Source organism: Lissotriton vulgaris, chromosome 10 (assembly GCF_964263255.1).
Source record: "Lissotriton vulgaris chromosome 10, aLisVul1.2, whole genome shotgun sequence".
Classification (NCBI taxonomy): Eukaryota; Metazoa; Chordata; class Amphibia; order Caudata; family Salamandridae; genus Lissotriton; species Lissotriton vulgaris.
In genome coordinates, this window is record NC_141698.1 from 687,437,732 (window position 1) to 687,460,297 (window position 22,566).

Sequence of the window (22,566 nt, forward strand, 5' to 3'; positions counted from 1 at the left end):
ATTGGTAGGTTGGTTATCTAACTGGAAGTACATTTGTGATTCATCTGCTTGCATATGGAAATCCACATTATATTGTTAAAGCAGTTGAGTGAAGAGGCATATTTAGTTGCTGAATTGATGGCACATACCACAGTGCTCAATGCCAGCAGATATTTCTGCAGAGTCAATCCTGATTTTTTGAGTGGAGTAGGTAAGAAATGACTGAATTAATGAGAGCATGACGCTACTCATGCCTATCCATAGTTACGGACTTTAAAAGAGAATGGTCAGCAGTATTATAAGTCACTGATCGTTCAAAGAGTATCAAGCTTTTCGGTTTTTCCTTATCCTTGGAAGCAAAGATTTCTTCCTGGATGATGTGCTAGTGTTACAATCTACAGTCCACTCTCACCTGTGTATGCCAGTCAATGCAGAGAGATGCTCCTCAGAACTTTTCATCTAATCAATGCCCTTGAACGTAAGGTGTTTTGGGGTATGTCGTGTGAAATTCAGTATAATCCTAAAATTGATTGGGCAGCAAAACAAATGAATTTCGATTATTTTTATGAATCATCCTTCAATAACCAATGAATCAGTCAGTCATTTTTCAAAGGCCTTAGGAAATAATGCCTGTGATTGGTTGCAGGGTTATCATACCATCTTGTTACGAGAATTTTCATCTGGTTTTTGATTTAAAAAAAGGCAAGCATAATATATTCACATTGAAGTTATGATCGCAAAAGTGGTTTTGAACCTGGGGCGTCTATTCCATTCCACAAGAGAAACTCTTGAACACACGCTCCAGAACCAAAGTGCTTGATTCGTACAAACTACAGAACGTTTCACATATATTCCATGTAATTATTATTATGACCTTAAAGAATCAGAAACCGACAGGCATATTACCAACAACTAGCGATAATTATCGCTATGTTGGTTTAGCGGCGATATTTTTATCGCTGAGCTGCGGCGATTTTTATCGCTTAGGAACCTTGCTATTATCAAGGTTTATCTCCTAAGCGATAAAAATCGGCCGAAATGCATGAATATCGCTGAAAAGTCAGCGATATTCATGCATTACAGAGCTAATGCTCTTAGCCATGTTGTCCACCTCCCATTGGATAACATGGCTAAGAACTGCTCAGAGGCTGGTGTTAGTTTTTGGAGATATTCGCGCTTAGCGCGAATATCTCCAAAAGTTGGTAATAGGAGATAGCGATGTTAGGGACTGTTTCCAGTCGCTAACATCTTGGCACGCCCACTTTGCATCTCATTAGTGATAAATATCACTGACATGCAAAGCGGGGCCCAAGATGGTCGCTATGTCCTACTAGCTGTCACTAACTGGTGTTAGCGACAGCTAGGTAATAGGGAGATAATTTTATCTCCGCTGTCTTGGCTTTGAAAGCCAAAAAAGCGGAGATAAACCCCCTTGATAATATGCCCCCTAGTCTCTTAGATACAATTTAAATGAAAATTAAACAAATCTATTTTTTCTGACTGTAAAAAGTTTCTGGCCTCTTATTCTTTATTTTGTGTGCTCTAAAAAGGGAACCAACTAAATCATTGTAATTATGTTGCAGTAAGGACCAAATCATGTAGCAGGCCTGACTACATTTTGCAGCAAGAAAAGGCAAATTATGGATGGTAATATGAGACAGTTTGAACAAGTATTACCTCTCTATTTGCCATTTTTACATATGATAACACTGTATGGGCAAATGTTTCACGTCATTTAACTCCTAAGTACAGCAAACATCAACTGAAAGGTGACATGCCTATGCATTGCAAAATGCACGCCATTGTGCAGCAACATGTTATAACATCTTTATTTGCAGCTTTTGATCCGATTCAGCTAGGAAATGTTTTTTTTTTCTTTTTAATCTGCAAATTATGCAGAAGATTATGTATTACGTGGCAAGTTCTGCAAATAGAAAACTATGCTGAAAATTCACAGCTGCAGAATACCATAATTCCAATGACCCTGACTATAATGCAATTGGTAGGATTACAATAAAAACCCGGTACCAATTGTATTTGACATCTGTTCTTTTGATCAGATCAAACAAGCTACACTTTTTACCAAGCTCGATTTTAGGAAAGTGTATAATATAATTAGAGTGTGTGAGGGTGACGAATGAATGGAAAGCTGTAGTCAATTTATATTGATGAAATGTTGAGAGGATTTATTGATGTGTTTTAGAGTGTACTTAAATGATATATTGATTTGCACTGATTCCCCGGAGACACACATGCAACATGCTACGGCATAATTGCAAAAATGAAGAAATTGTATCTTTTTGTCAAAGTTGACAAGATTGTTTTCTGTACCATAGCAGTAGAAGGTTTTGTGTGCATAATTAGTCTGCAAGGAATTAAAATGGAAGAGAAAATGACAGCAATATTTAATTTGCCCCACACCTACTCCTGTGAAATCCATGCAGGGCTGCTTAGACTTTGCCTACTTTAATAGCAGATAAATTCATTATTTATCTGAGATAGTTGGAACCGCAACCAGATTTCTTCACAAAGAAGTTAGCATCGCATGGACCAAAGAAGCTAATGAAGCTCTTTGTTTCCTGAAAAAAGCTCTTTCATTGTGCTGTTTTGAGGAAGCATTTGGTGTAGAAAGTCTTTTCGGCTCTTTTGATGGCTTTGTGGTATACTTCCCGGTGTAGCCAGGAATGAGTTTGGTTCTCTGTTGTATGTGATTTACATCATTATCATTCCAGTTTACACCTGACGTGCTTCAGCTGTGGTATATCTCTCTTGAACCAACTGTTTGAATAGGCTTTTGTTGGCTTTGGATTGTAAGTGGGGTTGGAGTTCAAATAATGTGTCTAAAAGGTTTGCCTGTGGAAAAGTGGCCAATAGATGACTGTACAATGAAGGAGCTATTATGGTTGAGAGCAAAGCGACTAAGCCCTCGAATGAGAAGAGACATCATGTATGACTATGCAGGTCAGATCAGTGCTACAGTTAGAAGCAATCTATGCCCCTGTCTTACCTTCTGTATTTGATAATCTAATTTTATCGACACTAGGAAAGAGGTTATAAAAAGAGGCAGTAGAATTGTCATCAAACTAAGTCTCAGTGTGGCACTTAGAATCGCACATACGAGCGCTTCACCTCAAGTCCCAGAAGAGGATTCTGCATGATGTTTGATTCTCTCCTGGTGCTGTGAAATTAATCACCAGATTCCTCAATCAAACCTATAAGCTTTCCCTCCCCATCCACCTATATATTATTCTTTAGCTGCCTATGAGCTGTAGCAATGGTATTCTCCATTTACAAGGCAAAAATGTGTTCATTACAGCAACCTTTAGTGAAGAGCAGAAAACTAGTCGTATTACTTCAGGTTGTTGTAAGGAACACGTTAAGGCCCTCATTAGGGATCAGCCGGAGTGGTATGCCATGAGATACCACACAGGCCTTTTCTGAATGACCTGCTGTTCCCGCACTCTGTATTACCAGGTGCTAGAGCACAGCTTTCCAAACTTTTCCTGTTGGTGACACACCCTTTTGTGAAAAAAATGTCAGGGACACGGTAACACGAGGAAGCGCAGCGAGTGAGCCTGAACCACCTATGGTGAGTTCGGGCCCCACACCACTCACACATCACACACACACACCCCACCACACACCCCACCCCACAGACACACCACCCCACACACACATCTCCCACACACACACATAACCCCCCCACACACTCAGCCCCACACACCCCCACACACTACCACACACACACCCCACACACATCCCACACACACACACACCACACACACACACCCAACGTACTCCCCACACACAGAGACTTGAGGGGCACTGTTAAAGGGTACCAGTGAGGGAATCAGTGGCGGAGGTGACCTTTCCCTCCATCTGTCTCCCTCCATCTCTCCCCCTCCGACTGTCGCCCTCCCTCCCGCTCTGTCTCAACCCCTCTCTGTCTCACTCCTTCTCTGTCTCCCTCCCTCTCTGTCTCACTCCTTCTCTGTCTCCCTCCCTCTCTGTCTTCCTCCCTCTCTGTCTTCCTCCCTCTGTCTCACTCCCTCTCCTTCCGACTGTCTCCCTCCCTCTGTCTCTCTCCCTCCCTCCCTCCCTCTGTCTCACTCCCTCTCTGTCTCACTCCCTCTCTGTCTCACTCCCTCCGACTGTCTCCCTCCCTCCCTCTCTCTCTGTCTCACTCCCTCTCTGTCTCCCTCCGACTGTCTCCCTCCGACTGTCTCCCTCCCTCTGTCTACCTCCCTCCCTCTCTGTCTCACTCCCTCTCTGTCTGGTATGAACAGCTTATATATTTATTTACCGACATTGCAAGAGTGTTTATGTGATCAAGCTGATAATTGCGGACAACATAAGTTACTTTCAGAAACTCAAGGACAAATATTTGGAAACTAACAAATTAATTTACTAAAAATGAAAAGTTGTTATAGGGCGACAAAAAAGGATGTATAATTAAGAAAAATTACAAGGTATTTTTTTAAGGATAATAATTTACTAAACATGGCAAACTGATATTTTGGAACAAAATTCGTGTGCTTAAATATATTTCAAGATGATAGTCGAATAATAATTTGAGGGCACAGTGTTGATATTGAATAATCTGTCAACTGCAGAATGATCTGCCTTACTGCTGGGACGGTTGTTTCATCGATAAAGTGGAGCCATCTTATGTTCTATATTGGTAGATTTTACTAGCTTGTTAAGAACACGCATAACAGCAGCCTGAGAACAGATTCTCTTCCAGCAGTGTTCTCTGTCTCTGGTCTCTCAACCAGCAAGATTGAGCTAATCTGATAGACATTTCTGCTAACTGCTGAAAAGTGTGAAATCAGTAACGTTTCATACTTTCATCAAATAAAGCAGATAATCTATCAAAGGAGGCAGGCGGTAAAACTGAATGCAAGAGGAGCGAAAAACGAACACAAAGTTTTCCGGGTGTTGGCAGTTTCACACTGCACACACATTATTTCAACTACTGAAGAAAGCAGTTTTTGAAGATTTGAAAATTGCGCTGACAATTTTTGTTGTAAAAGGCACCATTTGGTCCATTTGTTTTCCTTTGTCGAGTGGGTGTGTGATGGGATGTAGACAGGCGCCCAACATCCTTTGCCCTCAAAGGGCTTCAGCCCCCCTCTCTCCCCCTCCTCCCCCCTCGTGTGGCAGCCCGGGATTAGACACTTCCCAGGCCCGCTCACTGCCGCACCCGAGCACTTCACAGGTCGTTAAAGACCTTTTGCATGTAATACAGCTTTGTTGTTGCTTGCCCTTTAAGAGCCCCTGCAGCTCCACTCTGCCGATGCGACACACCTACATGTGGGTCGCGACACAGTAATGTGTCGCGCCACATAGTTTGGAAAGCTGTGTGCTAGAGTATTGGTCATGGTTTTACAGCTGAGAAGATGCACCTGATGAAACCAGTTGGCCCTCAGACATCCCGCACCGCCCCAAGACCCACCATTGCCCTCCCTCCTCACTCAAATTTACCACAAGCTTAGAGAAGATGGGAATTCTGGGTAGAAAACGAATTAGGCGTAACTTACAGAAAAGATTCTGTTAATGTAAGATTCCCTTGGTTATCCCAATTTCCGACGATTTAAAGTTCAAATGACTGGAATTGGGTAAAATATACCATCTGGAATCTGTAATACAGGCTTAAATATCTTCCCTCTCAAAGCATTGGGCAACACACAATTAATTTCTAGGGCACATAAACAGGCAGAGATTACTCCTTGGGAACAGAGTGTGGCAGTGAGTGGTGGCTGTCTTAATGGCGGAGAAGTGTACCCTATGTACTAATTAAAGATCTGCAACTAATTATTTTAGAAAGCAGAACATACAACAAAAAAGGTTGCCATTATTATTGTGCAAAATCCAGAAAATTGCACAATAACATGAAAAGAGAAACAGTGTCACATTAGCAAAATAGAACCATCAGATGGCAAGCCCAACTTCATTTTAAAAACTGATTGCTTAAACTATTCTTTATTGCCAAAAGCACATGATCCACCTCTCATAAATGCATTTAGTATTTAACAGTTATCCATTTACTGTCAATATTTTAATATCATTAATACAGATAATACTTAGAGCAAGTTTTCAAAAGCTTGAGAAGGATCGGCACCGGGTAGTACAAAGTTGCTTCTTTTTACTTCTACGTAATCTGTACATGCCTTATATATACCTGTACATGTCTGTGTTAGATGGTCAGATCAGTTCAAACTGACCCTACTAATCCAGTGGCGGTTAGTGGAAAAATCACAATCGAAGGGGTGAGAGCACAAAAAATATACACATACAAATATGCATAATGCACATAACAGATAACATGTAGACATTTATACACTTATACACATAACACATAATACACATAACAAATACACAATAAAGTGCACATTAACATAAATGTACAAATAAAGAAATCACTTACCATACACTGCCGCTCCACGGTCTGCAGCACGTCCTTGTTGTTCTACAGCACGTTCTCCAAGTGGGAAACCTACAGCCAACTCTCTCCTCCAATCATGAAGCTGTACTAAAGCGTCTTGATTGGCTGAAGTGGGCTGGCTCCATCTTCAAAAGGCACTGTAGGCCTGTGTCTTCTCTTCAATCCCGCTGTCCAAGACGGGTAGTAGAGGTTTGAATTGCGCATGTTGGTTTGGCCGTAGCAAGGTAGCCGGCCAACCCAACATGCACAATTCAAGCTTAAGTGGCTTTGGCAGCAGTGACGCACTGGCCCCGCTCTAGCACCCCGTTTGCAGGCAGAAAGTGTCAAAAATAAAACGGATATATAATAATTTTATTGCCATTTCATTTTTGATGCTTTCTGCTCAGCAGTGTATGTATGTGTGGGGAGGGAGGGGGTGACACTCCTGCTGAGGAACCACCGCTGTCCTAATCTTTCTCAGACACCGGATTAGTATATTACAGCTGACCGTAATCTCTCAGACATTTCCTTGAAAGTAACTTGCACTTCACTGCGCAGGTCACAGCCGCTGTAAAGGCATGGTCATTTAATGTACCTTTTTAAGAATAATTCACCCTACATACATAAGTTCATCCACTTCTTGATGGAAAGTATCGGGCAAGAGTACATAGGTGTGTGTCATTGAAGGCCTCCTTAACTGAAGAGAATTGCAACATTACAGCCCACAAAAGATGTCAGCTGCTAAGGCAGAACTTTGTATATTACCTAGACCTCCATTACAGGCATCTCAAAGCCAAAAGCTGTCCATTTAATATTCAGATCGAGGCCACTAAAAAGACTTTTTCAAAGGTAATGCAAATAAAGGAGCTGTTTTCTATTTTTGCTGAAAACAAATTGGACATTAATATTGCCCCAGAAAAAAATTAGAGTATTTTGCAAAAGGATAACTGTATTTAAAAATTTCTTAATTTTGCAATTTCACGTCTTGAATTTGACCCATCTCTGCAAGTAAAATCACACAGTCACATACTTACATTGGATCCTCGCAAAGCAGTCAAAGGATGCGATGTACAGGAAATTCTTTTAAAATATACATTAATCATATATTTTCAAAAGGAGCCAAATTTGTATGATAGCAAGAAAAAAAATGACTCTTCAACTTTATGTAGACCTGATCCCTGATCGGTGTGCATCCCAATTTTAAAAAAAATTAAGTTTGGAACAAGTAGAATGAATTTACAGAGTTTTGTAATATAGTTTGTTTTAAATTGGAAGTTGTACCGCATTAAAAGTATGATTTTACTGAACATAGCAATTGACAAAGAAGGAGGACCAGGAACTTACAAGATTTTCATTAAACACACATCAGGCTATTTGCGTATAGATTTGTAAAAATACAGCTATACATTTGCATTTCGAACTGAGCGTAATTTTAAGGATTTTCCCATTCACAAACATTCACAGATGTGTGCTTGGAAAACTGTGATATGCATAGGTTTCCAGGGGTGCTTCTAGGAATGCCATGTGACTTCTCCTAAAGGTTCATATTCCACTTGTACTAAATTCTTCATAGCAGAAAAGTCTGCACGGTGGGTCTGTGTAGATACTCATATCTTTTTCTCGGGGGGGGGGGGGGTGGAGTGGGGGGGGGGGGTGTGTACCCCTCGGGAAAGCTTTTCCATTACACCCCAAAGATTTCTGGTGATAAGTAGTTTACCTTTCCATCCTGGAAGGGGAGATATTCTGCCTGTGGATGTTGTAAATCTCTGACCATTTTGAGGGCGAAAACGGGTCAGGGAGAAGTTTGTGAATACTCAGCAAATCCATAAGCTTGTGAGCATTTCCAATCTTCTTAGGCACAGCCACTTTCCACACATTCGGTGGGACATTTCACTGTGACAGCCACTCATTTATGGAATGAGCTGCCTCAGAATATCAGACAAGCCAACTCTCTGGCCGAATTTCGAAGGAGCCTGAAAACTTGGCTGTTTCCCAGGTCTGATCCCCAAGCCCACCCCTACTGTCGACCCGGTCTGTTGGTTTGGTTGATCTATTTAAGTCTAAGCGCCAGGATACCCGCAGGGTGACAGTCGCGCTATATAAAAGCCTAATTCAAATAAATTAAATTCAATTCATGTAGTACTGTGGCTATCTCCACACTTGTAGCAGAGAAATCTGCACTAGTAAATGCATTTGCTCCCACCCGGAATCCTTCTATGGTTCCTGGCAGGCATAAAAAAAAGGGTTCATTCGGTCGAAATTTACCTTTATGAAGAGGATCGAAATGCTTGAAATGAGGAGAAGATAACATTATAACTAGACATCACTTGTTTATGTTATTCAACAACACTTCTTCTTTATTTTCTAAATTGATGGACTGTTTTCCTCACTTAAAGCAGTCTGTCAGTTGGAGTGACGGGCTACTCTCACATGTATTCTGGCCTCTCCACTATCCTTTGCTGTCAGTGATGTTTTTGAGTTTAGAATTTACTTCCGAATGAACCTTTGACTAATTGCAAACGTAGTGCAGTGTTTGAAAAATGTTGTGAAATCAGTTCACCTTAATTTTGAATGAAAGCTTTGGAAAGGTATTGCTCCTTCTTTCCTACTAGATAATGGCTGGGGCTGTATAATCTTTAAGTATTGTGTCTGTTATGGTTATTGCCAGCCATAAATCTTGACGCGTTCTTTACTGTAGATCATGCACAGGTGATCAATGCCAAAGAAATGTGATTGTTTTCAGTGAAGTGATAACAGTTTGGTTCATATTGTGTATATCAGCTTACTGGTAACCAAGTTCATAATGACTTATTTCCCACCAGTTTGGCAACACCAAAGAATTATGAAAAGGGAACAATAGAGATTCCTGTAAAGAAATAATGCAAATGCTTCCTTTTATACACAATACATTATTTGCAAATACAATGTAATTTTAATTGTTGTCATTTCCATTGGAGCATTCACTGATAACATCTTTCTATGTAGTCCTGCTACTGTAATACATCTCACACCTAAAAAAAACAGATTTTCTGCATAACTCAAAATATAAGGCAATTCTTTTTTGATCTATATCAAGTTAAAAACCTACAGCACTACAACTTCTTTACCCTCAATTTCTGCATGCACATAGACTCAAAAATAGGCATAATTTTAAGATCATTGGTAATGCCCACCAGACTTCCTACATTACCTCATTCAGTCTGTCCCCTCCAGTGGCATATTGAAGCCCTTTATCCTTCCATTCAACAATAGAAAACCGAGGCTTTCCCTGTACAATTCACCCCATGTACATATAACAAAAGACATCCCTTTAGTGTAGCCCAATGATTTCTACCTCTCCCATTCATCATTAGCCCGCTCATAGCTATTAAGTTTTTAGATTGTTTATGTGTATGTATGTATGTATAAAATTTATAAAGCGCAGGAATCACCCCCAAAGGGGTATCTCTGCGCTATCATTGCAGAAAAGCCAGATGACTATTGTGCAGAAGAAAGTTACACCCTAAATAGTGTTGTCTTCAGAAGTTTCCTAAAGCGTGCAAAATTGGAACATTTATGTAAGTCCACTGGTAGAGTGTTCCAAAATTTCGAGGCCAGGTAGACCTCCGTTTTGCCGCCAGTCCTAAGCTTCTTGAAACGGGGAACCACTAACAAACTTTTCCCTTCTGACCTAAGATGATGATTGGGACAATAAACTTTGAATTTATCTGCCAAATAGCTGGGACTTGAACCATACACAGCTTTGTGAATAAGACATCCAAGCTTAAGCACAAGTGGAAAATTAGTTATTTGGCGGCTGGCGAGCCAGTGAATTTGTTTTTAATAAAGGGCCAGCCGAGGTCCGAGGACGTTTTTAGAGCCAGGCGCGCGGCCACATTTTGGACAATCTGCAATCTGCTGAGAAGGGACTTGTTAGCAGATGTCAACAAGGCATTGCAGTAGTCCAAGCGACCAATAATCATTGCCTGAATATGTGTGACATTTACATGCTTCTAGAGTATATACCAGTGACATTCAATTGCCAAATGTGTGAAATTCGACTTCGATTGCCACTTTCATGCGATTAAAACCCAGCAATGAAGACAATATCAAGAGATAAATATTAGATGGTACATATAGAGATGCAGTGGTTCAGCAACCCCTCCTGATCTCATGCTGAGATCTGATTGGCTGCCAACACATCACACCAAGAAGTGTTGATAGCCATCTTGTAATTTGGTTGAACCGAGTCACAGGAAAAAGATTTTAAAAAAAAGAAAAGGGGGCAGAGTAGATAACCCCTGACCCCTCTGTGCCTCTTGTGGGGGTAGATCTGAGCCCTACTTCCCATTCTAAAAATGCATGTCATCGGGGGATGAGGTCCCCGGGGCAGAACTAAGCCCAGAGAAGGGGGCCTATGTAGCCCCCTTCCCAAAAAAAAGACATAAAGTAAAAAGCACAGCAACTCGCCGGAGGCCCCATCCCCTTTCTCCACTACTCTGCAAACACGCCTCCTAGGGCGCTGCTGGTTGGGTGATGAAGTCCCATTGGCTCCAGAAGGTCCTTGGGGGCCATGTCAATCTCCTCTTACCTCAAGTAAGTCTCACACAGTGGGATTGCAAAGTGGTCTTCGGAGGCCACACCACCCACCTTTCTCCACTACTCTGCAAACGTGCCTCCTGGTGCACTACTGGTTGAGAGATGAAGTCAGCTTTACTCCATAGGGACGCTGGGGGCCAAGAAGCCCTCCGAGTACCTCCTAGAAGTCCTATACAGCGGGATTCCTGAGAGCTGGTTAGAGGCCCAGCCCCCTTTGTCCACATCTGCAGAGGTGACTACTACTTGAAAATACATAGAAAGTCATTGAAAATCCAAAGGTGACAGGGACATTATACTTAGGAATTAGCATTTAAAAAACTTTGGAATTTCAGTGATAAAAACAAGAGTTACAGGGACATTATAGTTAGGCTCAGATTTCACTGTTGCTAAACCAGTGAAATTCAGCAGTTATGGTTAGCTGAGCTAACTATAACTGGCACCCCCGCTATGCATTGCTTGTGACCTCACATATTACATCACTCATGACATGGTCAGTGACATCACTGATGACATCTGAAATAACATCACTGATGACATCACGGATGACATCATCCACAGAATCACTGACCCACTCAGTCAAACCCCCATAGAACCTTCCATAAACCCACTTACACTCAACCATTCACAAACCTATTCACAGGCCCATACTAGTACGTACACACCCACTCACTGATTCATAGATCTACACACACATCTACTCACTCACCCATACAGCCACTCATTAAACCAATCAGTCACTACTACAGCCACTGACATATCCACTCATGCACACATACAGCCATTTACACACTGAGCCAGTCACCCATACAGCTACTCATACACCTAGCCACTCACCCATACAGTCAATCACACAACCACTTACTCACCCATTCAGATAAACACACACCCACTCACTTACTCATACATATACTAATGCATACTCACTCACCGAAACAGTCACTGTAAAAAGCACACACTAACCCCTACAGCCACTCTCACATTCACTCACTCACCCATACAGTCACTCATATTCCCTTTCACTCACCATACCGCCTTACACAAACCCATTTGCTCACCCATACACCACTGACACATCCACTCAACCACACAGCCATACACACACTCACTGACCCATACAGGCCCTCACACATACACTCACTAACCCATACAGCCACTGACTCATCCATACAGGCAGTCCCACACATCCTTGCCCACCCATAAAGACCATGAGACACCCATACAGGTACTCAGACAGCCAATCAATCACCTTTGCAACCACTCATGTACCCACTCACACACCCATACTGCAGCTTAGACACAAACTGACAGCCTGGTACAAGCATTTACACTATTTGTCACTCACCCATACATTCACTGAGACACCGAAACACTCAAGTACACAGTCAGTCACGCACCTACTAAATCATCCATACAGGCACTCATACACACACTGATTCCCCATTACACCTTTGTATATATATATTTAACTCATAAACATTTTAAAAACACTCACAGTCACTGGATGATGTCATCAGTGATATCATTTGTGATGGCATCAGTGATGTCATTAGTGATGTCACTGACTATACCGGGAATGATTTAAAATGTGAGGTCATACTCAGTGCATTGCTGGGAGCGAGTTCAGTTAACTCAGCTAACTACAGCTGCTGAATTTCACTGGCTTTGTACCAGTGAAACCTCAGCCTAACGCCTAACTATTAAATCCCTGTAACCTTTGTTTTTTTCAGTGAATATATGAATGAATATATATATATATATATATATATATATATATATATATATATATATATATATATATATATATATATATATATATATATATATATATATATATATATATATATATATATATATATATATAAAATTGTTTGCCACTAAATTTGGCAGCTCTTGACAAATCTTTATGAAATCTTCAAGGCTTATACTTTAGCCGGTTCAGCTGCTGTGTTGAAGAATTCTGGGCAATCTGTCAAGTGGGGGCTGAGAAAAAGGGGGGTCCAAAAATGCCTTTTCCCACCAAATTTAGCAGAAAGCTAGCTTTTAGTCCATAAAGCATGCTTTTTGTGATTTGGTGTGTATCCATCCGTTCAGTAGTTTCAGAGATATTAGCAGTTAAAAAATAGAGAAATCTAGGGACACGGATCCTACTAGCAACTCTGTTGCTTCTTAAACCTGCAGGATGAAACCTCGAATCCGCAGGATGGATCCTTGGACCCAGCACAAGGGCGAAAAAAATACACCCACTCAACACCTTGAGCCGTGCGCGGCATGGGGTTAGTTGCATGCGCAAGGTTGACTGCAGGGCTTGGCTGTACGCAGCCGTGGTTGTATTACGTACAGTAATAGTATATTATTTTATTATTAAAAAAACATAAAATTCACTGAAACAACCAAAGGTTACAGAGACGTTATGTGACGTTAAGTGAATAAGTGGAGTCCCCGAACAGCGCAGATGCCTGATCAGTGCACCGACGGACAGAGCGGTGTCCCCAATTCCTGAGCTGTAGCCAGGTGAGGAGTGGCGCTGGTCCCTCATTCTTCAGTGAGAGGACTTATTCAGGTGATACCCAATTTATTTAAAACATTTTTGTTGCACTTATTCACTTTAGAAGCAGTAGCAAAGTAATTTCTTGGTCCTGAGGAAGCAGGAGACCCTGGTTGGGTCAATTCACTGCAGAAACATGTCGACCTTTAATATCATGCAGTAGATATTTGTTAAAAAATACTGATACTTTGCACCTATTTGGTTTTTAATCTTGAAAGTGGTTGCCTCTCATTAAAATTATTTGTGTCTCCACTATCCAATTTTACCTTTACACTTTCACTTACACATATATTTTTTTGAGCACTGCTTCCGGTTACCACTGTGTGTTTATTAGTGGTATGTACAGTGTGGACATACCACTTTGTGAAATCGCCCAAATGATGACAATAGGGCGGTTCAGAGTGTGTAACTGATGGGTATATATATCACAATGTGATTAGTCCCTGTGTACTATAATAGTAAGATTGACACTTTTTGCACACAGAGACCTTAGTTTCATATAGACCCACAGTTATTGTTTGTTGATCTAGGATGCTATAAGGGGTTATAACTGTGCTATTGGTCTTTAAATATTCCCTTGGACCCTACTCCCTCCGTGTTTGATATTGTGAACTTAGTCCCCCCCCTCACCTCACATGGGAGCAGCCTGGGTCGGCTGTAAGGGATACAAAGTAATCAAACCAGGCCCAGGCTGCGATGACTGGTATCCATGGCAAACAGTCACAGCTTCCCGGCCCTCAGCCGGGCTCACACTGCCAGGGGCACACAGCCGAGAGTGAAACCGCCCTAAGAAATTCACTCAAAGAGGAGCTTCAAAATGCATGCCCATATAGTTTAGTGTGGTAAGCGATAAACAACACTAAAATGTGTTATCCTAATTTATATTGCCTGGCACTTGGCAGGGCTGCCTGATCTCAAGTGAAACTATCCAAAGTCCCTCACCTTGCCATTCACCAAAGGCTGCCCTCAGATCCCCCTAGGCTCCATACAAATTTCACCAGGTTTGAGACCCAAATAATAAGAGCCTCATTAGGAGGTTTTGACGTAGGGCAGCGCTGCCAGGAATATTGATGTGCTGCCCTACATCAAAACAAAAGGGCAGGAATGTTCTGTATCTAGGGGATACGGCACATTCCTGTCCTTTTCCCCAGCGCACAATGGGCTGCCATGCGCCAATGCAGACATCCTTGCGCCGGGCTGATTGATTTTGTGCAGGAAAGGACACCTTCCTGCACAAAATCAATCCTTTTTCTGTAAAAGGCAGCACACATAGAAAAAGGAAAGCATAAGGAGAAATAAAAAATTCTCCTTGTTGCGCCTCCCTAACGCCACCCCTCGAGTTCTGACGTATTTCCAGGTTTACGATTTCTCGTAAATCTGGGAACGTGTCAGGTTCCATGGGTGTTATGTGGGAACACCCACAGCAACACACATGGAATGCCCCATTCACACAGTTTTCTGTACAAATGGGGCACATATTTATAAAGCCATGTAAGTGGCTTTATGTGTCCTTTTAAATATGCTGTGGCACATTGCGCCTCATGAACGTCAAAAAAGTGACGTTATGGCGTCGCAAAAGTACCAGTAGGTATGCTAAAATTTAGTGGAATGGCAGAAGCATATCTGACTCCAGACGATACACCTGCATCAAGTTCCAGAAATTACCAGAATTCTCCCAAGAGTAACTGCATGGACCCAGTAATAATGGGTCTGTTTCCTTAAAACATATAACATTTTCCACTTGTTCAGAGCCGGTGGTACGTGTCAGTCGGAGGACTGTTGAGAGGAGATGGGGGGGTGATGGGAGGTTTCTAAGCAGGCATCTGTCTGTCTAGGAGGAGCACTTTCTTTTCCCGTCTTGCTGCTGCGAGGGTTCGGTGGAGTTATGTCTCCAACTATGTTATTTATCATAAGGAGATCTTCTATCTAAGTAGGCTTGAATAGCTAATGAGCACTATTGGTTGACAGGGTAGTAGACATTGTCCCATATAAATAACTACAACAATGAACTCCCCATTTGTCAATGAGCATACAGGCTTTTTTGTGTTATGCTATGAAAGGTATTCAAGACCCAGCTTTTACCTTTGCTGATTATGTCCCCTAGGACCTCACACCTAGAGGTGTTTAATTGTAAATTACACTCTATATAAGATATTCACTCAATCTGTTCATTTAGTCCCCCATGTGTTTTCCTGACAATATGGAATTTGGTGATTTCTGTTGAATTCTGTTTTGGCACGTGTCCAATTTCAACCCAAGCAAATTCACTACCAAGGATTAGCACTGTATACCACAGTTATTGCCAGGTTATGTAACAGGCTAGCGTTTATGTCAGTATCATAAAAAGTTGTTTCTTCAATGATGGCTTCTTCAGTGCCATGCCTAGAAGCGCTTTTCGGAGAATTCCAGGGAACTATGTGGCTATCACCTATCCTGCCACTAATTCGTGGATACTGCGTATGAATAGGTGGCTGCATGCATACCATGTGCTTGCAGTTAGTCAAGTCAAGTCATAACATTTATATAGCGCACTACATACCCAGAGGGTTTCAAGGCGCTTAGGAAGGGGAGGAGGATTATTTGTCAAATATCCACGTTTTAAGCTGCTTTCTGAACGCTAGTCAAGTTTCATCAGAGAAACAGCAGCCTCTGTGCAATGTGTTCTGTTCTATGACTTGTTTTGCAATGTGTCCAAGTACATCTTTTGCTCCTGATTTAGAGAAGGTTCTACCGGCCATCATTACATGCAGCAATAGATCTAAGTCAGTATCCATTACTGTATGGTGTACATGTTGATATTAATGATACAGATATGAATTTTGCACAATAGCTATTATTTTGACAGATGTGCTCCATAAATTCCTCAGGCTTGCTTCCTAATTCTGTTACTTTTCTTTTAAACTTATAGGGCTATCAGGGTATGGTTGATGGAGGAGACCATATTGTGGAAGTCACATGGGAAAGTGTGTCAAGCATTCTACAAGTGGTATGTATTCTGCTGAACAAGAATATCATAAGAGTTGTAATTTATAGCACACATTTGCAAACATGTAAACTCTTTTCTGTGTTGTGTGTCTCGATAAAGTTATATTTAATTAGTTTCTTTATAAGAACTGTTTTCCACATCTTATAAACAAATAGACTGTAATGAAGAAAAGGTTTTATGCTATGGTAAGCACTAGGATGCTTGTTTTGTAATATTTAAATCAACTTGTTTACCTAGATCCATTCACATTTCAGGCTTCTACTACTATGAGAAATGCGACTGAAATCTTTTTATACACCTCAAATAACTTTAAAGTTAATATCAAATATTCGAAACAGACCATGGACTTAATCCAGTTTTATAGGGGGGGAAGAGGGAGGGGGTGAGATCAGTTTCCGAATTTTAGTTAGAGTAAAACTCAAATAGACATTTCTAATGCTATAAGATATAAAAAATGCAATGGCTACATTTGTGTATAGACAATACAGCCGGATAGGTAGATACAGAAATAAGGGCAAAGAGTGAGGGGGTGCCACATTCAGAAATCTCCAACTAAATTGGCCAATATATACCAACAGGTCCTACCATATTTAATTGAAATGGGCGAGGCAGGTGGAGTGGGCATACAACAGGGATTGAGGATAGGCCCCTAAAAATCCATAAACACCTGACGTCAAAATTGCTTGATGTGTTTATCCAGTAGGAAAGCAAAGGGCAAAAATTGATTCTGTCTGCCCTTGGTATAATGCAAACTGTCGTGAGGCCAAACTAGAACTGCTAACTGCAGTGAAGGCGAAGGACAGGTTAGCAATTAAGCAGTGTAGGACTAGGTATAAGCGGATTATTAATACAGAAAAGAAAAATTGGGAAGTTGAGAAGTGGGAAGATCTTAGGATTGCCCTGCAGGAAAAATACCTGAAAACATTCTGGGCAATAGTTAGCTCTGGGGGGGAGGGAGGGGGCGACTCTCCCTAGAACCTAATATAGCCCCAGCAGTTTGGGAAGCACATTTTGGGGGACTGTATGCTGACCGGGGCAAAGAGGGTACTACCTCTCCTTCTTCGAACCCCTTCCATGAGTATCGACTGGAAGGGGTTTGGGAGATCACTCTAGGTGAAGTAGAATCCGCTATTGACAAATTAAAACCTAACAAAGCACCTGGTTTAGACAAGTTACCCGAAGATCTTTTTCGGATGGAACCAAAAATCTGAGGTCTGTACCTGTGTGCCCAGTTTAATGCCATCCTAAAGGGTATGGACCCCGCGGATACTTGCCGTGGGGCCGAGATAGTCCCCATACACAAAAAAGGGTGCCCTCTCCTACCGTCCAATTGAAGGCCTATTAGCCTAATAGATACTACCCAAAAACTTATGGGACGGGTTATTTTAGACAGAATTCAGGATTGGATAGAGATAGAGATCCTGAGCCCTTACCAGGCAGGCTTCAGGTCGAGTATATCAACCATTGACCAGATATTTAGACTTCAGGTCCTATACTGGAAGACTGTGAGTGTAGAGGGTGGCAGCCTCTACCTCATCTTCATCGGCCTGAGGTCTGCCTTCGATCTAGTTCCTAGAGAAAAACTGTGGAAAGTACTGGGTGATCTTGGGATCCCACAGTACCTTTTGGATGTGTTAGTGAGGCTGCATAGGGAGACCTACGCCCAAGTAAGGTGTGGAAAACATGGGGAATTGTCAGCACATTTTCCGGTGAAGCAGGGGGTTCGCCAGGGGTGCGTCCTGGCCCTCACTCTATTTTGCCTTTACATCAACGGGCTTATTGACCATTTACTTGGTGTTAAAGACAGCAATGCTCCAAGGCTTGTCTCGGGGAGGGTGCCTGCGTTGATGTTCACGGACGACGCCTTCTGGCTGCCCAAAACATCAATGGGCATACAACACATTCTGGATGGCTTCGCTGACTTTTGTATCCTGAGGGGTTTGGATATCAACTTTACCAAAACCAAATTCATGATCTTCAACCCCCCCAGGACCACTCGTCTGATCCCATCGTTAGACGGCACTCACCTGGAGAGATTTGGGTATTACTCTATCAGAACAGCTGGAGTGGGATACCCAACTGGCCAGGGCAAGCCTAAAGTTAACCCAAACAGCGGGGGGGGGGATTATGAAAATGTAAAGACTGGCTTTGTTTAAGCCAGCTGCCCCTATTATTGAAATCTACAAAGTACAGGCTAGGGGCGCCACCCTTTATGGGGCTGAATTGTGGGGACACTGTAGGCCCTCTAACCTTATGAAAGTAGAGCATTCTTTCATGAGGAACTTGGTGGGACTCCCCCCTAGTACACCTTTAGTTCCCCGCCGCATGGATTTAGGGCTGCTACCCATTGACGAAGAGATTGCTTTAAGGCCCCTCATGTACTGGCGAAGGCTATGGGCAACACCAGAGCTGTCTTGTTATAGCGACGAACTCAGGGAGGATTTGCCTATCCTGAGTAATAAGAAAATCCCTTGGCTTAGCCACATAAGTGCTCTTAGCACCAGAATAGGGAGGCAGGAACTCTGGGAAGCACCTGATACAGCGTGCTCGTTAACGACCAGGGTAGATCTGGCGTGACACTACAGGTGTCAGGTTCGGTTCAGGATGCTCCTCAGGATTGGGTTGATGCTATATGGGGGCCCACCTCTAGATCAACCCAAGTCTGACTGTGATTGTGCCCAGACTGTTAAGGTGATCAAGCGGGGGAAAAGTTGGGGTCCGGAGGAGAACAGCTGGGCTCTGGTCACCGTAACCTGTAACCACAGAAACAAGGGATGAGTACGGCAGTACTCTCAACCGTGACAAATATCATGTAACCAAACCCTTGTTACCTCACCTGTATATCTCACAGGTGTGCCTGTCTGCAGGAAGGATCTAAGGGCGGTCTCTATATCCCCTGGTGAATTACTGGAAAATACAAGGCAAAGATCATTAGCAAACCCCCTGGTTCCCTCCCTTCCTAGTTTCCAAATGAGCAGGCCAGCATGAACACCTACCCTTATGAAGGATACAGATAACCCAAAGTTGCCCCAGAACACCATTCAATGAAAGGAAAAGAACGATCCCATTCCTGGTAGCGGTGGTAAATAACAACAAAGTCTTTCTCCTCCGAGGAAATGCTGACCTCAGGGTGTGCAAGACGCGTCTACCCCAGGCTCTCACTCAACATTCCCTATAATACAAAAGTTAACAAATCATAAACCCAGCTCAAAGTATGTGAATAGCGTCTTTACAGATCCAGCTCTGTAAGCGCTTTAAAGTGGCAATTGAGTACTGTGATTTAAAGCGGCACCAAAAACACGGTGTCCTGCGTTAACAGGAGCAAGACGCTCCCTGTATATACACAACAAATGTACTCTGAGCAGACAAGAGGACTGAAAATGCCCCTCTCGTTTCCTGGCAAAAACCTGGAGTTTGACTGGTGGAACGACACACGGGCGCTTCCTAAGCCCCTCCAGGTAATCCTCAACCGAGCGGAAATGCTCAGGGAACCCCACGTTGTAGGCGCTTCCGAAGCCCCACCAGGATAATCCACAGACGGGTCTTTGAACACGAGCAACACTGAACCCACACGCTAAGGCGGCGTGTCTCTTCAGCGCTTGGCAAAACTTGCCCCTGCCGATATCCACAATACTCCAACAAGTACAACGCACTCGACCCAAAGGCACAAACAGGAATAATCGGCGGCGCATCTCCCGCCTGACTTCCTGTTAATCCTTCACTGCGTCGCGTCATAGAAGTGCGCGGTGCAAAGGTTCATGGGATCTGTCGTTTTTTCCATCCCGTTTCTCATCACAGGGCAGGCAGTGATTTACCAGAGGTCGGGGAGGGCGAATCGTGACAGTACACCCCTTCTCACAACGCTCACTGACTGCCACCAGGCTTACCAGGGTGCAACAAATGGAACCTTCGCACCAGTCTAGGCGCATGGACCGCCCCCACCGGTTCCCACGAATCCTCCTCAGGACCATATCCCTTCCAAGACACCAGATACTGGAGCCTCCCCCTGACTCTACGGGAGTCCAAGATGCGCCGCACCTCGTACTCCACCTCCTGTTCCACTCTCACAGGAGCAGGGGCGGCACGGCTCGGACACTGGGCAGGCTTGAGCAGTGAAACATGGAACACAGGGTGTATCCTGAAATGTGAGGGGAGTTTGAGTTTCACCGCAACTGGGTTGACCTGCCTAACCACCTGATAAGGACCGATGAATCGGGGATTGAAAACACTGAACCTTTTGAAACGAATGTTCCTAGTGGACAGCCACACCCAATCCCCATTTTTGTACCCAGGACAAGGTCTACGATGTCTATCGGCCTGCGCCTTATACCTAAGCTTAGCTTTCACAAGGTTGTGTCTGGCCTGCAATACTGTCTTCCGTAACTGCACCAATCGTGTCTGCAATTGGGGAATAGGGGCTTCAACACTTGGCACACTCAAAGGGACTAATCTGGGATGGAACCCATACGTACAGAAAAACGGGGTACACAATGTAGAGGAATGTATGGCATCATTATATGCCACCTCAGCCGACCATAACCACTCTACCCATGCTTCCGTAGAGGTATCCACAAAACACCTCAAGTACTGCTTGAGGGTCTGGTTTAACCTTTCAGTCTGTCCATCCGTTTGCGGATGAAAGCTGGTGGACAAGGATGAAGCAATGCCCAAACGATCACACCAGACCCTCCAAAACCTCGCGGTGAATTGTGCCCCTCTATCCGAAACTATGACTTTAGGCAAGCCATGCAACCGAACGATATGGATAAGTAGCAACTGGGCCAATTGACTAGCCGTTGGTACCCCTCTACAGGCGATGAAGTGGCCCATCTTGGTCAAGTAGTCCACAACTACTATTATAGCCGTCATCCCATGATCTTGAGGGAGTCCCACCACAAAATCGACTGAAAAGCTTTCCCAAGGGCTCACAGGTGTGGGCATTGTTTGCAACAGCCCTTGTGCTGGTCTATGATCGCTTTTGGCCTGTGAACAGACCTCACAACGTTGAACCCAAGCAAACACATCCGGCCGGATGGTGGGCCACCAATATACGCGTAGTAGTTTTTCCAAGGTCTTCTTCCCTCCAGTGTGTCCTGCACAAGGTAGATCGTGGCACCACTTGAATACTTGTTGCCTCAAAGCAAGAGTGGGGAGAAGCAATTGAGACCCTTTCCTTGGCAGTCCTTGACGTATCTTCCATTCCGGGTGCAACTGAATCCACTTCTTCCACGCAAAGGTCTGGATACCTTTCTTTACCTTGTGTAAAAACTCCGACGTATGGATCACCCCTATCACCTGCTGAGGTTTGATGATGCTGGTTTCCGGAGACTCCGTCACTGTGGAATGGCTTTCTTGACGGGTTAGAGCATCGGCTTTCCGGTTGTCACATCCCGGGCGGAAGGTGACCACAAAATGGAACTCTGAAAAGAAAAGCATCCATCTCAGTTGCCTAGGAGTGAGGTGACGTGCGGCTCTTAGAAACTGGAGATTTCGATGGTCCGTAAAAACTGTGATTTGGTGTGTGGCACCCATCAACCAATGCCGCCACTCAGTGAAGGCGTCTTTAATAGCAAGCAATTCCTTCTCTGCAATCGTATAATTGCGTTCTGCCGGATTTAGCTTGCGTGACATGAATGCAATGGGATGCAGATGCCCGGTGTCTTCACTCCTCTGGGAGAGAACAGCCCCCACTGCCAGTTCAGATGCATCCGCCTCTACCACGAAAGGGAGGTTTGGGTCCGCATGAACCAGTACCGGAGCAGAGGTGAACGCTGTTTTCAACAGATCAAATGCTGATTGCTCTTCCGTACCCCATATAAAAGGGGTGTTCTTCCTGGTTAATTTCGTGAGAGGGGTCACCAGATCCGAAAAGTGAGAGATGAACCTTCGGTAGAAGTTGGCAAAACCCAGGAGCTTTTGGATGTCCTTGACCGTGGCGGGTTGGGGCCATTCTGCAATAGCACGTACCTTCCTTTCAGCCATTATCTGCCCTGATGGCGTGAGCATAACCCCTAGGAATTCCACTGTGGTGACATGAAACTCACATTTTGTCAG

General features: G+C 43.4%; 1 protein-coding gene across 4 annotated transcripts in view; it reads left to right on the forward strand.

Moving 5' to 3' along the window:
• PFKP (phosphofructokinase, platelet) overlaps positions 1–22,566 on the forward strand; it is a 332,348-nt gene that overhangs the window by 61,300 nt on the left and 248,482 nt on the right. For all 4 annotated transcript variants that reach the window (XM_086941516.1, XM_086941517.1, XM_086941518.1 and 1 more), the window contains exon 3: positions 16,435–16,512. In XM_086941516.1, coding sequence (XP_086797642.1) covers positions 16,435–16,512 — 78 coding nt within the window. The remainder of the gene's footprint in view (positions 1–16,434; positions 16,513–22,566) is intronic.